This window comes from Fundulus heteroclitus, chromosome 3 (assembly GCF_011125445.2).
Source record: "Fundulus heteroclitus isolate FHET01 chromosome 3, MU-UCD_Fhet_4.1, whole genome shotgun sequence".
Classification (NCBI taxonomy): domain Eukaryota; kingdom Metazoa; phylum Chordata; class Actinopteri; order Cyprinodontiformes; family Fundulidae; genus Fundulus; species Fundulus heteroclitus.
The window spans coordinates 30,903,674-30,923,451 of NC_046363.1; the positions used below are offsets into that span (position 1 = coordinate 30,903,674).

A 19,778-nucleotide genomic window follows, 5' to 3' on the forward strand; every position below is an offset into this window, starting at 1 on the left:
TTTTTCTCAAATTATGTGTGTTTTAATCTCCCCTTTAGTGTGCCAAATGCAAAGACTCCTTCAACGGCAACCCGGTGAACGGGCGTCAGTGCTACCGTCAGTTTAACGTGGACTCGGAGTTCTGCTTTGATCCCACGTCCCAAACGAACTGCTTCCACGATCCCACCATTCGCAACCTGCCCAAGGGTCGCACCGTCTTCTTCGCCGCGCAGCCGAAGTTCACGAACGTGGACATCCGGGTCACCATCGACGTCACCTTTGGAGAAGTGGAGGTTTATGTCTCCAACTCGCACGACACCTTCATAGTGGATGTGGACCGCCACACGGGGATCCACACCATTAAGATAGAGGACGAGTCTGCGAGTCGCGGGACCGCTGCAGCAGCGGAAAAGGATTCTCCTCCGTCCCCGATGAAAGTGTTCGCCAACGCCTCGTCCAACGCGGGAGGTCCCGCGCTCGCCCACAATCCCTTGCAGCTGCAAGCCAAACCGCCGGGGGCAGAGAGAGAAATCCGAGTGGAGCGGGCTGAGGGACTCATCTCCTACATAACCGTAGGGAAGCCCCAGACGGTGCTGATTGTCCGAGGAGTTCGGGACCGCGTGGTCATCACCTTCCCGCACGAGGTGCACTCCCTGAAATCCAGCCGCTTTTACATCGCTCTCAGAGGCGTGGGACAGGGCGAGTCGCAGGGCCTGCTGTTCGTGCGGCAGGACCAGGCCCACATAGACCTCTTCGTCTTCTTCTCTGTTTTCTTCTCCTGCTTTTTCCTCTTTCTGTCTGTCTGCGTGCTCTTGTGGAAGGTCAAGCAATTCCTGGACTTCCGGCGGGAGCAGCGTCGCCACATTCAGGAGATGACCAAGATGGCGTCCCGGCCGTTTGCCAAACTCACCATATACCTTGAGCCGGAGGAGCCTCAGCTCATCTATCTGCCGTCGGCCGGCGGAGGGGTGGGGGGCAGCACTGTATCGATCGCTCACGCCCGCACGGGCAAGCTGAGCGGAGTGGTCGTGGGCCAGAGGGGCAGAGCGGGACCGGTCTATAAACACGACCAGGGCTCCGGACCCACAGCGCACCACCACCACCACCATCATCACCTCACCCTGAGTGGGGGAGGCAACAGCGGACAGCATCTACCGCTGCACTACTTAAACACACATCACTACGCCAGCACCACAGCAGGCACCCAGTCCTCTCATCACCACCACCCATCCACGTACTCTGGCTACCAGCAGTTCTGCCGCTCCGACCCGTTCCTCTCGCAGCTCATGGGCTTCTCCTACTCCTCCTTCAAGGTGGGGCCCATCACCCTGGAGCCCACGGAGGACGGCATGGCCGGGGTGGCCACCGTCCTCTTCCAGCTGCCCGGCGGCGTCCTGGCACCAAACCGGGCCTGCTTGGGCTCGGCGCTGGTCACCCTGCGCCAGAATCTGCAGGAATACTGCGGCCACGGCAGCGGAGGCGGGCACCCGGGGGCGGGGGCGGGGCGCAAGGGTCTGCATCAGCACCTGACCACAATGGCTATGTAGGAAGGCGAGCAACAGATAGGAACGAAAAGGTATAGACAGATGTAAAAAGCCTGTAAAGTGCTTGGAATATTATAAATTTAAATTTTTGAAAGTATGCCAGCTGAAAGGCAAAGTCCAAAAGAACGTTACTGTGCACGCAGTAAAATTAGCTTTTTGAACCCAAATGTACATACACTGTATAATGAAATAAGTGTCTTATATTGTATGATGTACTGCTCTGTGATAATTCAGCGCCACACATGACCAAGTCAGCTGTCTCTGCAATGCACTACAAATGGCTACGCTACAAAATAAACGCGCCTGTGATCCCTAAAGCGGTAGGACCACATTAAAGGTGGACTTAAATGGTATTCACCAAACCATGGTGTATAAGCAAAATGAGGAAAGAAATGCACGCTTTGGAACCGACATGTGCTTTATACGTTACAAAGCTGACAATCAGTGTTAAATTGTATTGCAAAGAAGAAACTTTAATTGGTAAAACATTATGTGCATAATGGTAATTGTCAGCCCAGTGCAGAAACAGTGTTGCTTGTGAGATTGTTATTTATCAGTCGATATTAGTGATTTCTAACTGTAACTCAATATGCGGCAGGCTTCTAAGCTACCCGTTTCTGTTAAACAAACACTTAGTATTTTTTTTTTTTTTTTTTGCATATTCAGCCACATTTTCTGTTACTTCGTCTTACCTGACTTCACTTTATGCCTTTTCTGCGAGTCAGCAGGCTTACACTTGAAACTTTTCTGGTAAATGTGTCTGGTGAAGAAAGTTAACGTCCTACATTTCCTGTCTGGTTTTGTTCTTTTAAAGAAATGACAAAAAAAAAAAGTTGTGGTTTTTGACACTAGTATTCTGTATTCTCTGGAGCTGCTCTAAAATTATTTATCAAACACTACAGGACTAGTCGAAAATAGATGACAACATATTGTTGAAGCCTCTGTTTTGCTTTCAAGATGTCAGTCTGTGACTGGTTACACAAAATGATTGTAATCGTAAAGTATGACTAGAGTTCAAAATGTATCAGGAAACGAGATTTGAGAACTCTTGAGAAGGTCTGAGTGCATTTTGAGACAGAATCACTCAACTGTGTTGCGTTGGCTTTAGTATTTCCTTTCCTTTCTGTTGCTCTCTTTGCACTGCATGGAGCCAGCGACCTCCTGACCAACATAAACCCATTCTCCAGTGGCACACATTGTTAAAAAAAATAAAAAATTAACTAACAGTGATGCTGCTGGATTCTTATCAGATTAAACAAAAAGTGTTTGTTTCTTTTTATCAGTTGCAAAATAATGAAGCAAAACTAAATCTCAAGCTGAGACTGTCTTTATTTATACCAGCCCGTCGCTAATAAGCATTTTTTTTAATCTTGTATCTTTGCGCATGAATTATTATTTTTTTTGTTGTTGTTTACATGCTTTGTTTTTGTACATAACCTCCGTTGTGTTTGTTCTTTTGTTTTCAAAGAAAGGGAACAGTATTGTGAAAAACGACTGAGTAAAGATTCAGTGTCCTGAGTCAGCTGAAATAAAGTCTGTGGAACCTGCTGCATTTTGTGTTTATTGTATTTAATAAGTTGGCTGGTGAACAGTCCTGTGCAGAAGCTCTACAATCCTTCCTCATTTTGTCACTTTTTTATGAGCAGAAAGTCCAGTTTATGTGTTGGAACTCAATGTGATAGAGCAACACAGAAGCAGTTTATTGTGAAGGAAACAAAAAAATGGTTCAGGGTTTTCAAACTCATTTACATATAAAAATCTGAACCTTTGGCATATATTTATATTTATCCAGTAGAACCACCTTTTGCTGCCGAACAAGTGTAGTCCGATGGAATGCAGAGTGTCTCTGATTGTCAATGTTGACATCTGGGCAAGATTCCCTATAGCATTTAGGTCTGGACTTTGACTAGGCCATTCCAGGATAAAAATATTCTTGAATCAACAGTCAACCGTAGTCCTACAGATTATCTTCTCATATTTTCCCTCTATTTATCTCCAATCTTCCAAACATCTCTGACCAGCTTCCCCATAACCACTGCATGATGGTGACACCACCATGTTGAGACCAGTCGAGGAAACTGCGGTTCAGTGGGAAGAGTCATCTTGTGATCAGAAAGTTGTGGGTTGGATTCCAGCTTCCCCTCTGCCACATGTCGCTGTGCCCATGGGCAAAATGCTTAACCTCAAGTTACCTAGCAACGCCACCATACCGCTGTATGAATGTGTTGTGAGTGTGATTGGTTGGGCGTGGCTGCAATATAAAGCACAAGTGGTAATTTAGACCCGGAAAGCATGAGATTAATTCTGTTCATTTATTATGTTAAATGGCTTGTAACAAACTGCAAACAGGACGTTTTATTATGTTTCAACAATGACTTATTTATTGCTGCTCCTTCATAAAAGGCAGATGTGTGGAGTACACTGTTTTCTTTTTTTTTTTTTTTTTTTTTTTTTTTTTTTTTCCCAGTGTCCTGTCTAGCACTATGGCAATAGGAATTGATATCTCAATGCCAGATGGAGCTCGACAGATTTTGCTTTTACAAGTGGAGCAAACAGCTTTCGCCATAGTGCTCCACTTGATTTATGCTTGTAAATAGCTTTATTATGATTCCTGCAAGGAGAATTTCAAATTATATGGACATGACAATGGGAGAGTAAAGGAAGAACAAAAAGTGAAAGAAAAGAAAAAAAAAAGAGTAGAGGTGAAAGAAAGAGGAGATAAAAGGAAGAGAATGATAAAATGTCCTCTGTCTGCTCCATCACCTGGAAAGAGACACAAAAAGAACAGCACAACCAACAGACATAAAGCAACAGATACACTCGAATAACACCTAGATGCCATTGCTAAATCATATATATTATTATGTAAGCTGACATGTGTAATGTGATATTTGAAAAAAGAAAGTGACACAACATAAATAAATAAATAAATAAATTATAAGATTACTGTATATAAGTGAACACTTAATACCTGGGACCCAGCACCAGTGGGAGATGTGAAAGTGCACTAGTTTAGGTGAAGATTATCCAGAAATAGCTTGATAGTGATTGTGGAGAACCAAAGACCCACCTTCCCCGAGCACAGAGGCAGGCGTCAGGGGACCCGTAACCCCGGACTCCCAAAGGGGTCCCTAAAGCAGGTCGCCCAGGAGGGGCCGACACAGGATATCTGCAACCCCCCCCCAAGGAAGGAGCAGAGACGACCCCGAGGAAATCCCCCAGCCACCGCAATGCCGACGCCCTCAAGAGCCGCGGAGACGAGCCCGTGGGCTCCGCCGACAGCCAGCCCCGCTGAAGTGGTCCCGGCCATGGGCCCTGAGGGCCAGAGGCCCCAGGGGCGCCCCGCCCCCGCGACGAGGGCCCCGGCCGCCCCCCGGGGGGCCAGGCCCCGCGAAGAGGCCGCCAGGAGTGGGCAGGCGCCCGCCCGGGAACGCGGGCGGGCGCCGGCACTGTTTGTACACTGTTTGTACACTGTTTGTACACTGTTTTCAACAAATTATCCTTCCTGATCTTTGCAGCCCCTCAGAGTTCCCATGGGCCTCTTTGTTGCCTGCTGAGATTTTTTTTTTTTTTTTTTTGTCAGTTTGGCTAGATGTTGGTAGGTTTACTGTTGTGCCATAGTCTATTTTCAAATGATTGGTTGAACAATGTTCAACTTTTGAAGTATTCTTTTGAACTTATGCTACTTTAAACTACTACTCAGCTCTATTGATGGGGATCAAATTACTGTATTTTACAAATTTAGACTTTTTAGATTTAGGATTATTAGAATCTTTTTTACGGGTACCAGAGGTCTGGGGCCATATTACTTATATCAGACCTTTATTTTATATATATCTATTTATATATATATAGATATAGATATATCCATCCATCCATTTTCCTACAGGCTTATCCCTGTTGGGGTCGCGAGGGGTGCAGGTGCCCATCTCCAGCTATGGGTGAGAGACGGTACATCCTGGAAAGGTCATATATATATATATATATATATATATATATATATATATATATATATATATATATATATATATATATAGTTTTTATTATTATTAAAAAACCTTGTGCAAACTATGCAGAAAAAAATTAAAAACATTCCCACACACACCATGATTCTGCCACCGCTATGTTTCACTATCGAGTTCCTGATAACATTATTGCCTGTAGATTGATCTTTGACACCATTGTTTTCTCCTTGCTGTGTCCTTGACATGCCTTGTGCAAATAGGACGCACATTTACAGATCTATATTGGCAACAAACAAAAAAGAAAAAACAATATTTTCAATTCATAACTAAGCACTACTGTGTGGTTGAAATGTGACAAAAATGTGGAAAATTTCAAGAGGCATAGATGTATGAATGAGGTCTCATGGATTGGGGTGAACCTCGCTGGTCTTTTTCTCGCCCAAAACTTTATTCGTCGTCTCTCAGCTGACAGACATAAAGCCTCATTGGTCAGAGCTGTTTGGTCACAAAGGAAGTAGGTCCTGCTCCTTTCCTGTGTTGTTGCTGCTGCTGTATTTTCGCTGCTCGCTTGAACACTAATGTAACCTTTAACCGGTGCGGGCTAGCTCGTGTAGCTTTACAAAAAAAAAACAGCCTTGCCTTAATTATTTATTATTATTTACTGTAAACCGTCGTCTTTGCGGTCGAGCAAACGCGGAGCGCCGCGGCAGCCACAACAAAGCGGCGCCTCTGCGGTTAATTCACTGCTGCTGATTGTGTTAGCTTAGCTCCGATGCTAACGGCTGCTAACAAATCAGAGCCGCTCATCACGGCGCTTGTTTACAGGGTCGTTTAGCCTCCTTTTGCAAGTCGTTGCTGCCCAGGGTACTCGCCGCCGAGGTGAAAATGGGATGCTAATTGTTATAAAATGAAGGGAAAGTCTGTCATGGCGAACGAGGAGGGGGAAGAAGAAGAGTACAACGTGATAACTGTCAAAACAGAGTCGGACTCGGAGCAGCAGACCTCATCCCCCGAGGAAGATGAAGACGAAGAACACGCTACCAATGGATGCGGTCTGAACGTTTTGATAAAGGAGGAGCCCCGTCTGCTGGAGATCGGCGAGGATTACTGCGAGGACACGTCGAGCTGCTTAGACGCCGAGTCCGACGCGGCCACCGGTCGCTACCACCCGGTAGGACGCGTCAAAGCCGAGTCTGACTTTGACCTTCCTTTCGTTTGCGGCTCCGACGGAGCTGCCGTCAAGGAGGAGGCGAGATCCTGGTTTAAAGAGGAGAGGGAGAGTGAAGATGAGGATGGAGAGGAGGAGGAGGAGGAAGAAGACGATCTGGGGAACAGCCAGGAGGAGTTTGAGGAAGGAGAGGGTGTCTGCACAGGTATAATTAAGCATGTAGCTGGAAAAAAAGAGAAAAACACACTTACACAATACCCGTGTGGGTCATTCCAAATAAAATCTAAAAGCGCCTTGCAAAATTATTCATGCTTCAAAGCGGATCTTATTGGGATTGTAGGTGATAGTCTGCAGCCTCTACAACCCAGAGAGCCGATTTTACCTTCAGTGCAGCCAAATAAAACTTTTAGAGCCGCAAAAGTTTGAAAATTTTTTGGAAAAAAGACAACCTATATATTTTTTTTTGGATAAATATCTACTGCGTTAATGTTTAATAGACTGGAAAATGAGGTCTGAAGAGGATGGTGTGTCAGGTTAAAACCTTTTGAAAATAAGTAGGTGTTAAATATATTTTTCATTTGTGTATTAAAAATGTCTTTTAGAGATCTGATCTTTATGCTTAATTGCTCTTTTTTTATTAGCTGTATCTGAGCATCAACATTGGCAGAAATAAAGCCTTGAAAAGACCAGTTTGTGTGTAATGAATCTAAATAGTCTTTCACTTAATTAATTTCAGCAGCTCAATTTACTATCTTTTCAATAATCTAATTTATTGAATACAAATCTGTTATGTTTTAACCCCTATGCATTTATTTCTATTTCAAGCTTTCAAAATAAGGGGAAATATAAGTATTTAGCTAAAAGATGAATACCTTTTGTGATGTTTTTATTTCTGGAAAATTATGTTTTTCTATAAAAAGCAGTTTCCTATGTAATGAGAATAAAAATACATCTAAAATGATTAATACTTTTAGTATCATTCTGAATTTGCAATGCAGTTATTCCATGAAAAACAGCTAAAACTGGCATCTGGTATCCGGTTTATATTGCAAAACAACAGCTGGTTCTTTATCGTTTTTAGACAAAGTTACTCAGAGCTGTTGAGGGAGGTCCAAAGAAGATCCACCTGGACCCCTGTTACAGACCAACACAGACTAGTGCATTATTAGAAGGTGGAAGAAGACTGAGTTTTTCAAAAGTCTATGTGGATAAAAATCTTCAAAGTGCGGTGTGCATTTGTAATCAGTTCCTAGTAGTGGTTTGAACCACTTTTCTATGCAGTTACAAATATAAAACACTTGGGGTATGTCTCTTCCTGCTTTACACAAATAGAGACAATATTTCTGTGCCCATTCTTCTTTCTAAAATACATAAATCAGTCAGATTAGATGGAAAGCGTCTGTCAACGTGTTCGAAGTGTGGCCCAGTTGGATTTAGGTCTGAACTTTGGGCCATTCTGACATATGAATATGCTTTGGTTTAAACCATTCATGCCCGGAGTAGCTGATTGATCGGATTGCACTACAGTCTAGTGTAATCCAATCAATCAAAGCTTCATTTAGATTGTTCCGGGGGGGCGGCTTGGGTTTTATTGAACCAACATTACAGATTACAGACTGACTCACGTTCACCCATACAGTAAATATTAAAACAACAGAACACAGAAATAAAAAGAGATGTCATGTCAGAACAACACAGCCAAAATAATAAAACTGTGATAGCTCTAAAACTGCATAAAGGCTCTAATATTGAACAATATTTGAATAATCATTAAAACAAATGGGACCTGTTTCTGAATCTCTGTGCACTATACTTATCAGATGAGACCAGCTGAAACCAAGTGAAGAGGGGATATGTGTGATCTTGTAACATTTTCTCTGCACATTCTAAATACCTACTTACTTATGTAGCTTTAAACAGGTTTCCTTTCAGATTTGCCTTGTATTTAGTGGCATCTATCCAGCTTGTTTCTTCTCCCTGCTGAAGAAAAACCTTCCCCACAGTATGATACTGCCGCCACCACCGTGGTTCGCTGTGGAGACCGTGTGTTCAAGGTGAAGTGTGGTGTCAGTTTTCCTCGTATTCTATAAGGTCAGGTCTTATGATGTACAGGGCAGACTGCCACCTGAGCTGTGGGACCCTGTAGCTCCTCCAGAGATTAAATGGAGCCTCATGGCTGCTTGTTTGAATAATGGGCTCTTTGCTCAGCTCGTCTGTTAAGGTGGACGGCAATGTAGTGGTAGGTTTAGAGTAGGGAAGGGTACTTGTATCGTTTCTGGGTAAAAATGTGAATTAGCTTGATGAAAATAAACTCTAGAATGTAACAGTGTGGCTGAGATTATTTTTGTTGCTTTTTCCAATCTTTTATAACTACAATGGATAGATGCACTTTTGAAAATATGATTGAATGCAGTTATGTGCTGTTGGGTGATACAATGCACCACTTAATGTAACTGTACTGAAGTACCTTTGCTATTAATGAATGAGTTTAATTCCCAGAGGCAATATGTGTGGCAGAGAAGCTTGGCCTTTATGCAGTAACAGATGTATAACCAAAAAAATAATTTTCCACTTTTTACACTCATTTTTGTTGTTAATACAATAAACACAAAATATAGATAATTTAATTGGAATACATTTTTCCTTAAACTTATCTATGCACTACTTGGTGTTGGCCTGTCGCTTAAAATCCCGATAAAATACAGTCAAGATTTTGCTTGTAAAATGACAAAATGTGAACGTATTCAAGGAGTGAATTACTTTGCAAGGCGCTGAAGCTGATTGTTTTGCTGTTTAACCCTGTCCCCACATCATGTGGTGGTTTTATCTCTTTCGCCTTTTGTTGGAAAATAAAAAATATATATTTTTAAATATCCAAAAATACCCAATGCTTAGGGGCGAGGGGAGCTGTGGAAGCAAACGACTGGAAGTGGTTTTAAACCACAGCAAAGTTCAGCAAGTTGCGCTATCATTTAACGAGAGGATTTCCCAACCTGTTCAAAATAGTCCGTGATCCATGATGGAAGATGAAATTCCAAGAAATATTGAAATACATCCAGAGAAAGCTTCTGACTTGTTGCAACACCCCAAAGTCCTCTACTGAGCCTTCATTGCCGGTTGTGCGGTGTTTAGAGTCTGTGACACTATTGCAGAAGGAAAAATGTTCAGCCATATTTGTTATTCTCAGTCTACATTCAGAGTTCTTGTTTCATCGGCATTAAGGAACCCACTCACTGACTTGTCCACCTCTTTTAAGTAGGATCTTTCACTACACTAGTTATTGAATCCCCCCGCCGTTGTATCACCGGCAGACATAATGAGCTTGTTGTTTGTGCTGAATATTTTTCAGCAGATCGGAGGACTGAGCACCTGAGAGGCCCCTGAGGTTAGTTTGCTGGTGCTGCTGACATAAATGTATTTTTATCCTAGAAAGTCTAAACTCCAGTTAAAGATTACACTTTCACTCCGGAGCTGTAAATGGCCTTTATTAAGTAAAGTTGATTAGGAGGCATGTGGCAGTTTTTTATTAATTTTCTTTGGACTTGTAGGAGTTCCAGAGGAGGTGAAAGGCTGGTTTAAATGTGGCCCTTGGCTACTCCTCCAAAGCACTTTATTATGACAGGGGTCAGCGCAGCAGATCGGCAGTCAGACGGTTTGCAATATTTCCTTAGGAACAGCTATGATGATAGCAGGTAAATATTTCCCCATAAACACCTGCAAACTTAGCAATACAGCTGTTTAATGTGCAGGCTAAGTTATTATCAGCTTTATGTCTACACAGCTTCAGAAACACGTAAAACTAAATGTTAGGATAAAATTAACCAACCTAAATGAGACCTTAAGACATGTTTAACTTGTACTTATATAAACAGTACAAAGTTAGATAAGTTAATTATCTTTTTTGTAAAAAAAAAAAAAAAGGTAGTAATAAATATTTTTAAATGTTTCACTTTTGTCGTTACATCATGTTGAAAAACGAACATATCTGTTTTGCAATAAAATTATGTGAACATAAAAAAGCTAATCTTGACAAATGAAATCCTTCATTTTTAGCTTTCTAGCCGAGACCTGAATGTGTCACAGCAGGCTATTATTTAATACAGGTCATTTCATTGTGTGACAAAAGCCCTAGTTTCATCTGTAAAAAAAAAAAAGGAAAAAAAGGAGTTTTGGGCAAAATGCTTTGGTTTTTCACAATTTCATGGGTAATTTTAGCCAAGTCTTGATGTTTCTTTGATTAAAAAAAAAAAACATTTCACTCTTTTTCTGACTGGTACCTGATATTTATAGATTTTGGCTGTAGGATGCAAATGCCTAGAGGACCCTGCTCAGATAGCTGAATTTTATTTTGTATTCGTCTGATTGACATTCATTGATGGCCGTTGGAAACCCAAAGAGACACATTATCTTGATAAGTGCTATAACTTAATCGCAGAGTATGCAAACCAGTTATTTTATCTTTCATTTTATATAAGAGATATAAAAAAGTCAAACTTAAATGTTTCAGATCAAGAGAATTGGATCTTTAGTAAATTGATAAGCAGGGTTTAAGTGAGGAGTTTAGTTGTTAAGGGAAATAAAAGTTGTCTAATATACTGAGAACCACCACCTGCTGCATGTGTGTCTGCAGTTTATTGCAGGCAATAAAGATTTTCTTTACTAGAGTGAATGCTGGTTTCCAGTATTTTGGACTTTCTCTTAGGGTGAATTCACAACTTTGGTCCGCTTTAAACGGACCAGAATTTGTTTCCCCTCCCGGTCTGGACCTTTTGTGCAGGTTTGAATATGCTCAAGGGATCCCTGGTCCAGACCAAACAACTCCAATCCATTTCATAACAGACGCTGGTGTGGTTTCCTTCTGGCGTGAATATGAAACGGCTTCAGTCCGGCCCAACTAATGGAAACGTACATTTCCTTGGAATTAACAAGCCACTGTAGCAGTAAATGTACTGAAACCAGACCTGAACCAAACCTGCATTGAATGAGCTGCTCTTGACACAGTGATGCTGTAGCTGTAATAACAGCAGAAATAGGCTAAACTGGAGCTGCACGCAGGGTTTTTATAATAGTTTTCCTCTATATCAAAGCCTGTGCTACGTCCCACTATTTCTGTCCAATGGGAGCAGCGATCGTTACAAGCGTTTACAAGTTATAGTTCATTTGTAGAAAGTACAATGAAAGCGCTAAGGACTTTCCCGGTGTGGGAACCCTGAAAAATTGTACTTATCATGTTTAAACTTTGGAGTTGTGTGCACTGAACATCCTCAAAAGTCAATCTACCTGTTTGAGACAAACTAATTCCCCCCTAAACCTTGTAACTAGTTTTGCGGCCCTTGATTGCAACCCTCAGTTGCAACGACTGACATCAAGCCTTTTACATCGTTTGTAGAACTTCTCTTGCCTACTCTTCCTTGTAAAATAGCTTAAATTAAAAAATAAGACCAACGTTTCTTTACTTTTTCCTTTTAATTTTTCTTTTCTGGAGAAAGGAAACGAGGTAATAGAAAATACGTCTATTCTGTTAACACACTTTTCTGTCTGTGTTTGTCTCTCCTTAGAGCTGTCCTCAGACTTTTTTCCTTGTCCCCACTGCACCATCTCCTTCACTGACCTGGACTATCTGGAGAAACATGTCAAGTGGGTCCATCAGAAAGAGTACCTGGCTAACCTCAAAAAGAGCCTCCCAAACCACACCCTAAGCTTCAACCCAAAACACACTTGCTCTGTCTGCGGCTGCAACTTAAAATCCAAAGTCCACCTCAGCATCCATATGCGGCAGGCCCACCCCACTGCTCCTCCCCGCAGGCTTCATCCATGCCCGACGTGTGCACGTAGCTTCCAGTACCTGAAGAACCTGAAGAACCACTGCACCCGCTGGCACAACATGTCTGTAGTCATCCGAGGGGGGCACCTCAGTTGCGCCGACTGCGGAAAGAGTTTCAAGGCCACCTGGGGCCAAGGCCGCCATATGTGTCACGAACCAAATGTTGAATCTGAGGATAAGCCGATCTGTCTGGATACCGGTTTGCCCTGTCCAGAGTGTGGCAAGAAGCTGCGTACGCCCCAGAGCCTGGGGGACCACATGCGGACCCACACTGGGGACCGGCCGTTCGTCTGCAAGGACTGCGGGAGGAGGTTTGGGGAGCGTAGCAGCTGGCGTCAACACATGAAGATACACCTCGGCGACAAGCCATTTAAATGTGATGTGTGTGGCAAGGCCTTCATAAGGTCACACCACCTGAAGTCCCACCTAACCACACACTCGGGGAAGAAGGAATACTCTTGCCTCGAGTGTGGAAAGGAGTTTGGGTTCAAGTCAAGTCTGGATCTTCATGTGAGGACGCATTCCAGTGAGAGGCCTTTCCACTGCAACGTTTGCGGAAAGAGCTTCAACACGCGGAGAAACCTGAGGGTTCACTCCAAACTTCACAACAACGGGAAGGCTCACCAGTGTGGGGAGTGCGGGACTGGAGATCAGAGATCTTGGAGCTTTGAAAGTCCACTTACGGACGCACACCGGGGAGAGGCCTTACCACTGCACAGTGTGCGGCAACAGGTTCATTCGCCTCTCGCATCTGAGAAACCACCAACGCACCCACACTGGCGAGAGACCCTACAAATGCACCGAATGCGACAAGAGTTTCGTTCAGTCCGGTGACTTGGTGAAGCACAAGAGGACCCACTCCGGGGAAAAGCCCTTTGAATGTCCAGAGTGCCACCGCTGCTATACTTCCTCCGGCGACCTGGGCAAACACAGGAGGAGCCACACTAACCTGCGCCCCTACACGTGCAAGGACTGCGGCAAAACCTTTCGCTTGTCGGGCCATTTGAAAACGCATATGCTAACCCATACGGGGGAAAAGCCGTACTCCTGCCCAAACTGCCTCCGTAGGTTTGCGCGCTCTCACCATCTTTCTGGGCATGTAGCTAAATGTCGCTGAGCTCTTCTGAGAAGAATGCAAATGAGACGACCGCGGTTTGAAATAAAGAAAATCTCTGCTGCATTCAATCCGATGGTACGTTCACACCGAACTCGAATGAGGCGACCTGAGCAGGTGATTTATCCCTATGCAAAAAGGCGTGTTCAATTCAATTCAATTTTATTTATATAGCGCCAATTCATGAAACATGTCATCTCGAGGCACTTTACAAAGTCAGAATCAATCATATTATGCAGATTGGTCAAAAAAATTCCTATATAAGGGAACCAGTTGATTGCTTCAAAGTCCCGACAAGCAGCATTCACTCCTGAAGAAGCGTAGAGCCACAGGGAGAGTCGTCTGCATTGTCCATGGCTTTGCAGCAATTCCTCATACTGAGCAAGCATGAAGCGACAGTGGAAAGAAAAACCACCCATTAGCGGGAAGGAAAAACCTCCAGCAGAACCGGGCTCAGTGTGAACGGTCATCTGCCTCGATCGACTGGGGGTTAGAGAAGACAGAGCAGAGACATCAGGAGTGATGAGGCGGCCGGCGATGCGATCCGCACGATTAGAGTGATGTGATCTGCGCGGAGCGGAACCCGTGATGAAATTCCCTGGAGTTAAAAAAAATCTGAACTTTTTTGTCAATTCATGTCAGCCAATCAGGCTAGTTGTTGTTGTGGCATACGGTGAAGGACTGCAGTGGAGACAAAGCTTTGGGTAGCGCTGTTGCCATGCAGCAAGAAGGTCCTGGGTTCAAGTCTTACCCTTGCCCTGGGTCTTTCTGCATGGAGGTTGCATGTTCTCCCTGTGCATGCGTGGCTTCTCTCCGGGTCCTCCGGCTTCCTCCCACAGTCCAAAAACATGACTGTTAGGTCAATTGGCCTCTCTAAATTCTCCTTAGGTGTGAGTGTGTGCGTGCCCTGCGATAGACTGCTGACCTGTCCAGGTTGTACCCCGCCTCTCGCCCATTGACAGCTGGATATAGGCACCAGCACCCGCCGTGACCCCACAAGGGATAAACGTGTTAGAAAATGGATGGATGGGATGAAGTAAGGAATGCTTTTTAGAGGTTTGTGGGTGGCTTTGAAAAAAAAAAAGCCATTTTAATTTAGCCCTTAAAAGGACTGTTAAATCATTCGTCCTCCTCTTGTAGATCCAGCTGCTCCCAGACAGCTGCTGCCTCTGCCGGCTCTGGTGCTCTCTTTTCCCGGCCCCTTGCTTTGGTCTCTAGCTGTCTTTACCTCTGTTGTACAGGTGATCGTCCACAAAGTGGGGAAATATTTTCGGAAGTAAAATCCCGGTCTGCCCTATTAATTTGAACAGACAACAGGCAAGTGGATAGACGCTCCTCTTATTTGATGACGCGGGGAAGCTAGCGAGGTCGCTGTCACCTGTTTATGTACACAGTGACCAGCGGCACGCGATTCAGGTAGAAATTTAGCAGAAATCGGGTTCGGTGTGAACGCTCCATAAAACTACGTTTTGATAAATGTGAGAACATTTCAACTTGTTATTAATTATTTATAAAACACTGTTAAACTCTGAAAACACTAGAAATGACTGAATTGACTAACCCCACTGCATGACACTTTTAACAGAACTGCCTGGAGCCTTCTCTCTTCTCTCTCCAGAATAGTTTGGAAGATGTTTTGTAAGACACTATTTCAAGAAGGCTTCTGGATATGTTATGAAATAGAGTCCTTTAGGATGTCCAGATCTGTTGTTTTGTCTGTTGAGGTATCTGTAAGACTAAAATAAATTATTCGGTAAAAGCATGAACCCTGTGTCATTTTACTGCTCAGATACCTGCATCTGTAATTAATACTGAAAAACAGCAGAAACTAGCTATTTATAATTAACTGGGAAAGCAAGTAAATACAGTATAAGCACTGTGACAATAAAAAGTGTCCCTTACAGGTAACAACGAAGCATCAACTAAAAGTGTGTTTGAATCCTTTCAGGACAAAGTGTTACTAATCAATCAATAAATACCAGTCCAACTTGTGTTTGATACGAAGCCCAACCCCGTCTCAGTTCAAACTACATTCAAAAGTTGGCAGTGCATGTTTGCAACTTTAAAGTGGGGTGTTCATCTGCAAAGAAGGTTTTGATTTATTTTGTCAAACAGCTGAAACAAAGCAGACTAATTTCAGGAAAATGGCTGCTAATGCTAGCCAACAACCAGACTCAAACTCAGTTTTTAAAAAGTACTTTAAGCTACATCTAAACCACACATAAACTTAGTTTGATATGTTTTCTGCTTAAAGCTGCGTATTGATGTTGCTGGACGGTGGAAAAGTTCCTAGGGTTCCAGTTGGTAAAGCTCACTTTCAACTTCTTTGTTTATGCCAAGGTTCGGCAGGACATATATATTAATATTAAGTGTTTCACCTGACATCGGCATGAAAAAAAAGGTGTCCATGGATATCCAGTGGTTGCAGGGCGTATATTGGTTACTTTATATATCCATGAGAAGTCAAATACGAAACAAACCGAAGTGCCATTGAGCTGTCGGGTAGCGTTTCGTACCCCCATGCTCTCTGTTGGACGTTTTGTACTCTGAAAGCCCATTATATTCCTATTCTCAGTAGATAAATATCCAGCAGCATGATGCTGCTCATACTTATTTTTGTCATATACATGAGATAACTGATTCAAACAGGAATCAAATCCGATCCCTAATCAATTAAGTATTATATAAATCTATCTAATATAACCTACGGCAAAACTACATGCACAATTCACACATTTCTTCAAATATTTGTGATTTTAATCGATGATTTAAAAATACTTCCATGTGAAATCCAGCAATGCAGCTAACAACAACAACTAAACCAGTGAAAAAAAATTACAAAGGGGAGTTAAAGAAGATTCCAATGTAAAGAAATATGCACAACAACAACTTAACAACAAAAGACAGTGTACCTGAGAGCCATCAACTACAAACAAAGTGGATGTAACACTGAGGGCCATGATTACTGGAAACAAGAGCAGGAAAACATGAGCCAGAGTGAATGTCCAAGCAGCTGAATGTCAACATTTTTGGGGGAGCATATTATGTATTAAAAAAAACTGCATATTATTCGATGCACATTAACACATTTTACTTTGCTTGGGAAAGCTTGCGATGCACAAAAGAGGCAATCCATGCACACCAGAAGTGATAACGATAGAAAAAGAGTATAACGTCTCTGTTAGACAAAAACCCTGTATGTCAACACAGGAAATGAAAATAATGGTTCTTTGTAATGTAAATTTATATTGTTTAAACCGACTCACATGCTGTTTTTGATGCTTCTCAATACATTTGTCACAAAAAAACTAGTTTCAAACATAAAGGGTAATTCTTAGAGTTGATTTTCACAAGAATACAAAAATTGATAGAGTGGAGATACAAGATTACTTTCTTACCGCAGAGATAATCCTTTATCACTACAACACTGAGTTACGTATGTTGCTTCAGGTAAAATTAGAGCTGAATGTATAACATTTTCAGCGATTATCAACTGCTCATCAAACCACTTTCATGTTTTTCAGATACAGATAAGTGAGGAAGTAATTGTCCATGGTGGAAACTGAGGCTTGTTTCAATGCAATCTAGACAATTACAAACGTAAAACATTTTGTAGAAAATTTGCTCTTTTATTGGTTTTCTAGGTTTTTGTTTTCTGCTTTATTGTATTGTTTCGGGCAGCTGGGTGGCTTTGTCTGGATCTTCACTGACATCGTCAAGTCAAGCCCAATGAGAATGACTCAGCTGACAGATTTTAAGCTCTCATTTCTCTTTATAGGTAGTTTCTGACAACTGTCTCAACAATGTATGTTAGCATCTGCAAGCAGCAGCTTCACTGATTAGACTACATAATTATTTTGTTTATAAGTGTTATCATGTTCAGAGATCATGTGGCTTCGACATGTATGGCACTCCTGGTAAAAAAAAAAAGGAGAAAAAAAAGCCTAGAAATAAATGACTTTTAGTTCTGCAACAATCCAGGTAGTCATGCTGAGATGAAAAAGTAAATGTATTTTTTGGGGAAAGAGCAGGAAATTATACCAAGAGGAACTTACAAAAGATTGCATAGCCCCAGAGGTTTATACGCTTGGAGAGAGATCACTGAAGCAAGGAACTGGTGGGACTGATTCCCAGAGTGGAAGCAGCTGGGAGGACAGGACAAGGTTTGAGGTAACAGATGGAGACTGGCAAGGGGCAATAACAGAATAGGTAGGCAGAGGAAACAGAAGGACCCAAAAACCTCGTCCTTTCCCATCCTCCTGTTATTCTCACAGAGCTGTGTGCAGATCGGTGCGTGCCTCTCTCTTCTCTGCTGGGTGTGACTAGCAGGTGTGGTCCTTCAGCTTGTTGCTCGTGAGGACTAATCAGGAGGAATGTAAAAAGGAGCAGAGAACCCAGGCAGAGACGCCAGATTGTTAGCTCTTCCAGCTTGGTAATCAGGCCTTCATTCTTAAGCATTAAGTTTATTTTTGCCCAAAACTTTTTCTTCAATACCAGGATCGTGCCTCGGCTCAAGGTTTAGTGCAAATGAACTAAAGCCTGTTGATCAGTTCCAAGCTCAGTGAATCTTTGGGGATAAACTCTGTGTGAGTCCCGTTAGCCTCTCCACTGCTCCTGTAAATGACCTGAGAACAGCAGCTTACCTCCCGCTCACCTGCCTGCCCACGCTCCAACACCAACCGCCCCACCAACCGCCCCACCACACGCTCATTCCTGGAAACAAGAAAGAGACGTTCGACACTAACAAGCCACCAAACACCACTGCCTGTCAGCCGCAGTCTCTGCGCGTTGCTCACCTTTCCCAGAAAAGTCCCTTTCTCCCACAAAAGTAAGGGAACATATGCTTCTCTTCGTCAAAAACTCGCCCATCTTCTTCAGTGCCCAGAAAGACCCCGACGAGAGTCCAGACGCCCACCTGCCGTTTTCAATGAACCTGTTGTTCAGTGTCTGGAACTGTTGCCTGCTCCAGAGTCAATTATTTAACAAACATGCCACCTCTTCACTCTGATAACAGAACAAACTTGTCTTGAACTTTTTAATTGCTGGAAGCATGAGCAGCTTTAAGCAAGTAGTCATTTACTTGCAGCCTTTTTTTTTGACTAATGAAAATCAACACAACCTTACTTTAATGTCATGTTTTCTTTCCTTTCCTGTTTTGAAGCGTAAATAGAAGCTGTTGTGTCATTTCAAGAAGTCATGAGTGACTAAAAGTTCCAAGACTATTCAGAGGTAGATTATGCTTTAAAATGCTTCAGCAACACATTTTGTAGGAATTGTTAGAGGTTTCATAAATTGTGGTATTTGTGATAATGTCATGCTTGTATGTGACCCTTGTGCAGCCAGTGTCTATAGAAAGCAAAGGTAAGTTTTCAATGGTTTATTGACAAGTGAAGCTATTCTTTCTGGGGTCACGGGAGGATGCCAGGACGGCACTATGGAGGAGTCAGAGAGGTTAGTGGCTGTTGGAGGAAAGAGATATTAGATCATTTGTGAAGAAAGGGACTGTGGTGGAGATGGTGGAGTTTCCTGGGAGGATGTGAGTAGAGGCCAAGCTTTGGCAAGTTGTGGTGAATGGTGCAGGCTGTTGATGGTGTTTGTTTCTTCCAGGAGAAGATAGAGATGGCAGTGGAGCATTGGAAGGTGGACAGGCAGGTGAGTGATGGTGAAGGTGTGCAGGAGTCCAGACAACAAATCCAGGGGTGGTGGGGGGGCATTCAGAAGAGTGGTGAGAATATTTACAGAGGGGGTTCTTGAGGAGAGTTCTCCAACAAACTCTGAGAACAAAGAGGCAGAGGACTGGAACCTAAAAATGGACTGTAAGACTGAAAAGGGGTACGTTTTGAACAAGAGAGAGTGTATGAGCAACAACGTAGTGGAGGCCTGGTTAACACTCGTTGAGTAAGAACAATCTGGTGTCTGCCTCATGGAATCTCTCCTCCTGATTGGACTTGATGAGGTCCAGGTGACAGGAAGCACCTGCTGGTTCTGCAATCAGAGGAGGTGAGACACACATACCCACACCTGCACACAACCCTGTGGGCATGACAGTTAAGTCTCTAATCATACTGATAATGTAGCAAATAAGGCAGAGATATGTAGTTTGGGGGACAGACATCAAAAATGTATGTTCAATTCTGCCTCATAAATGTGTGTTTTTCTCAATGCTAGTGTAAATGCTGATTCT

At 43.0% G+C, this 19,778-nt stretch overlaps 2 protein-coding genes across 2 annotated transcripts in view; both read left to right on the plus strand.

The window, feature by feature from the left end:
* Positions 1-3,071, plus strand: part of megf8 (multiple EGF-like-domains 8) — a 30,796-nt gene extending 27,725 nt beyond the window's left edge. Inside the window, exon 44 of the mRNA XM_012881926.3 lies at positions 39-3,071. Within this exon, the coding sequence (XP_012737380.2) occupies positions 39-1,526 (1,488 nt within the window). The 3' untranslated portion in view covers positions 1,527-3,071. The remainder of the gene's footprint in view (positions 1-38) is intronic.
* Positions 3,072-5,991: 2,920 nt separating this feature from the next.
* Positions 5,992-13,781, plus strand: LOC105939691 (oocyte zinc finger protein XlCOF22). Its single transcript, XM_012881959.3, is given in 3 exon segments — positions 5,992-6,861; positions 12,215-13,119; positions 13,121-13,781. Coding segments are annotated over 3 exon segments (1,848 nt in total). The 5' UTR covers positions 5,992-6,395; the 3' UTR covers positions 13,598-13,781.
* The last annotated feature ends 5,997 nt before the right edge of the window (positions 13,782-19,778 follow it).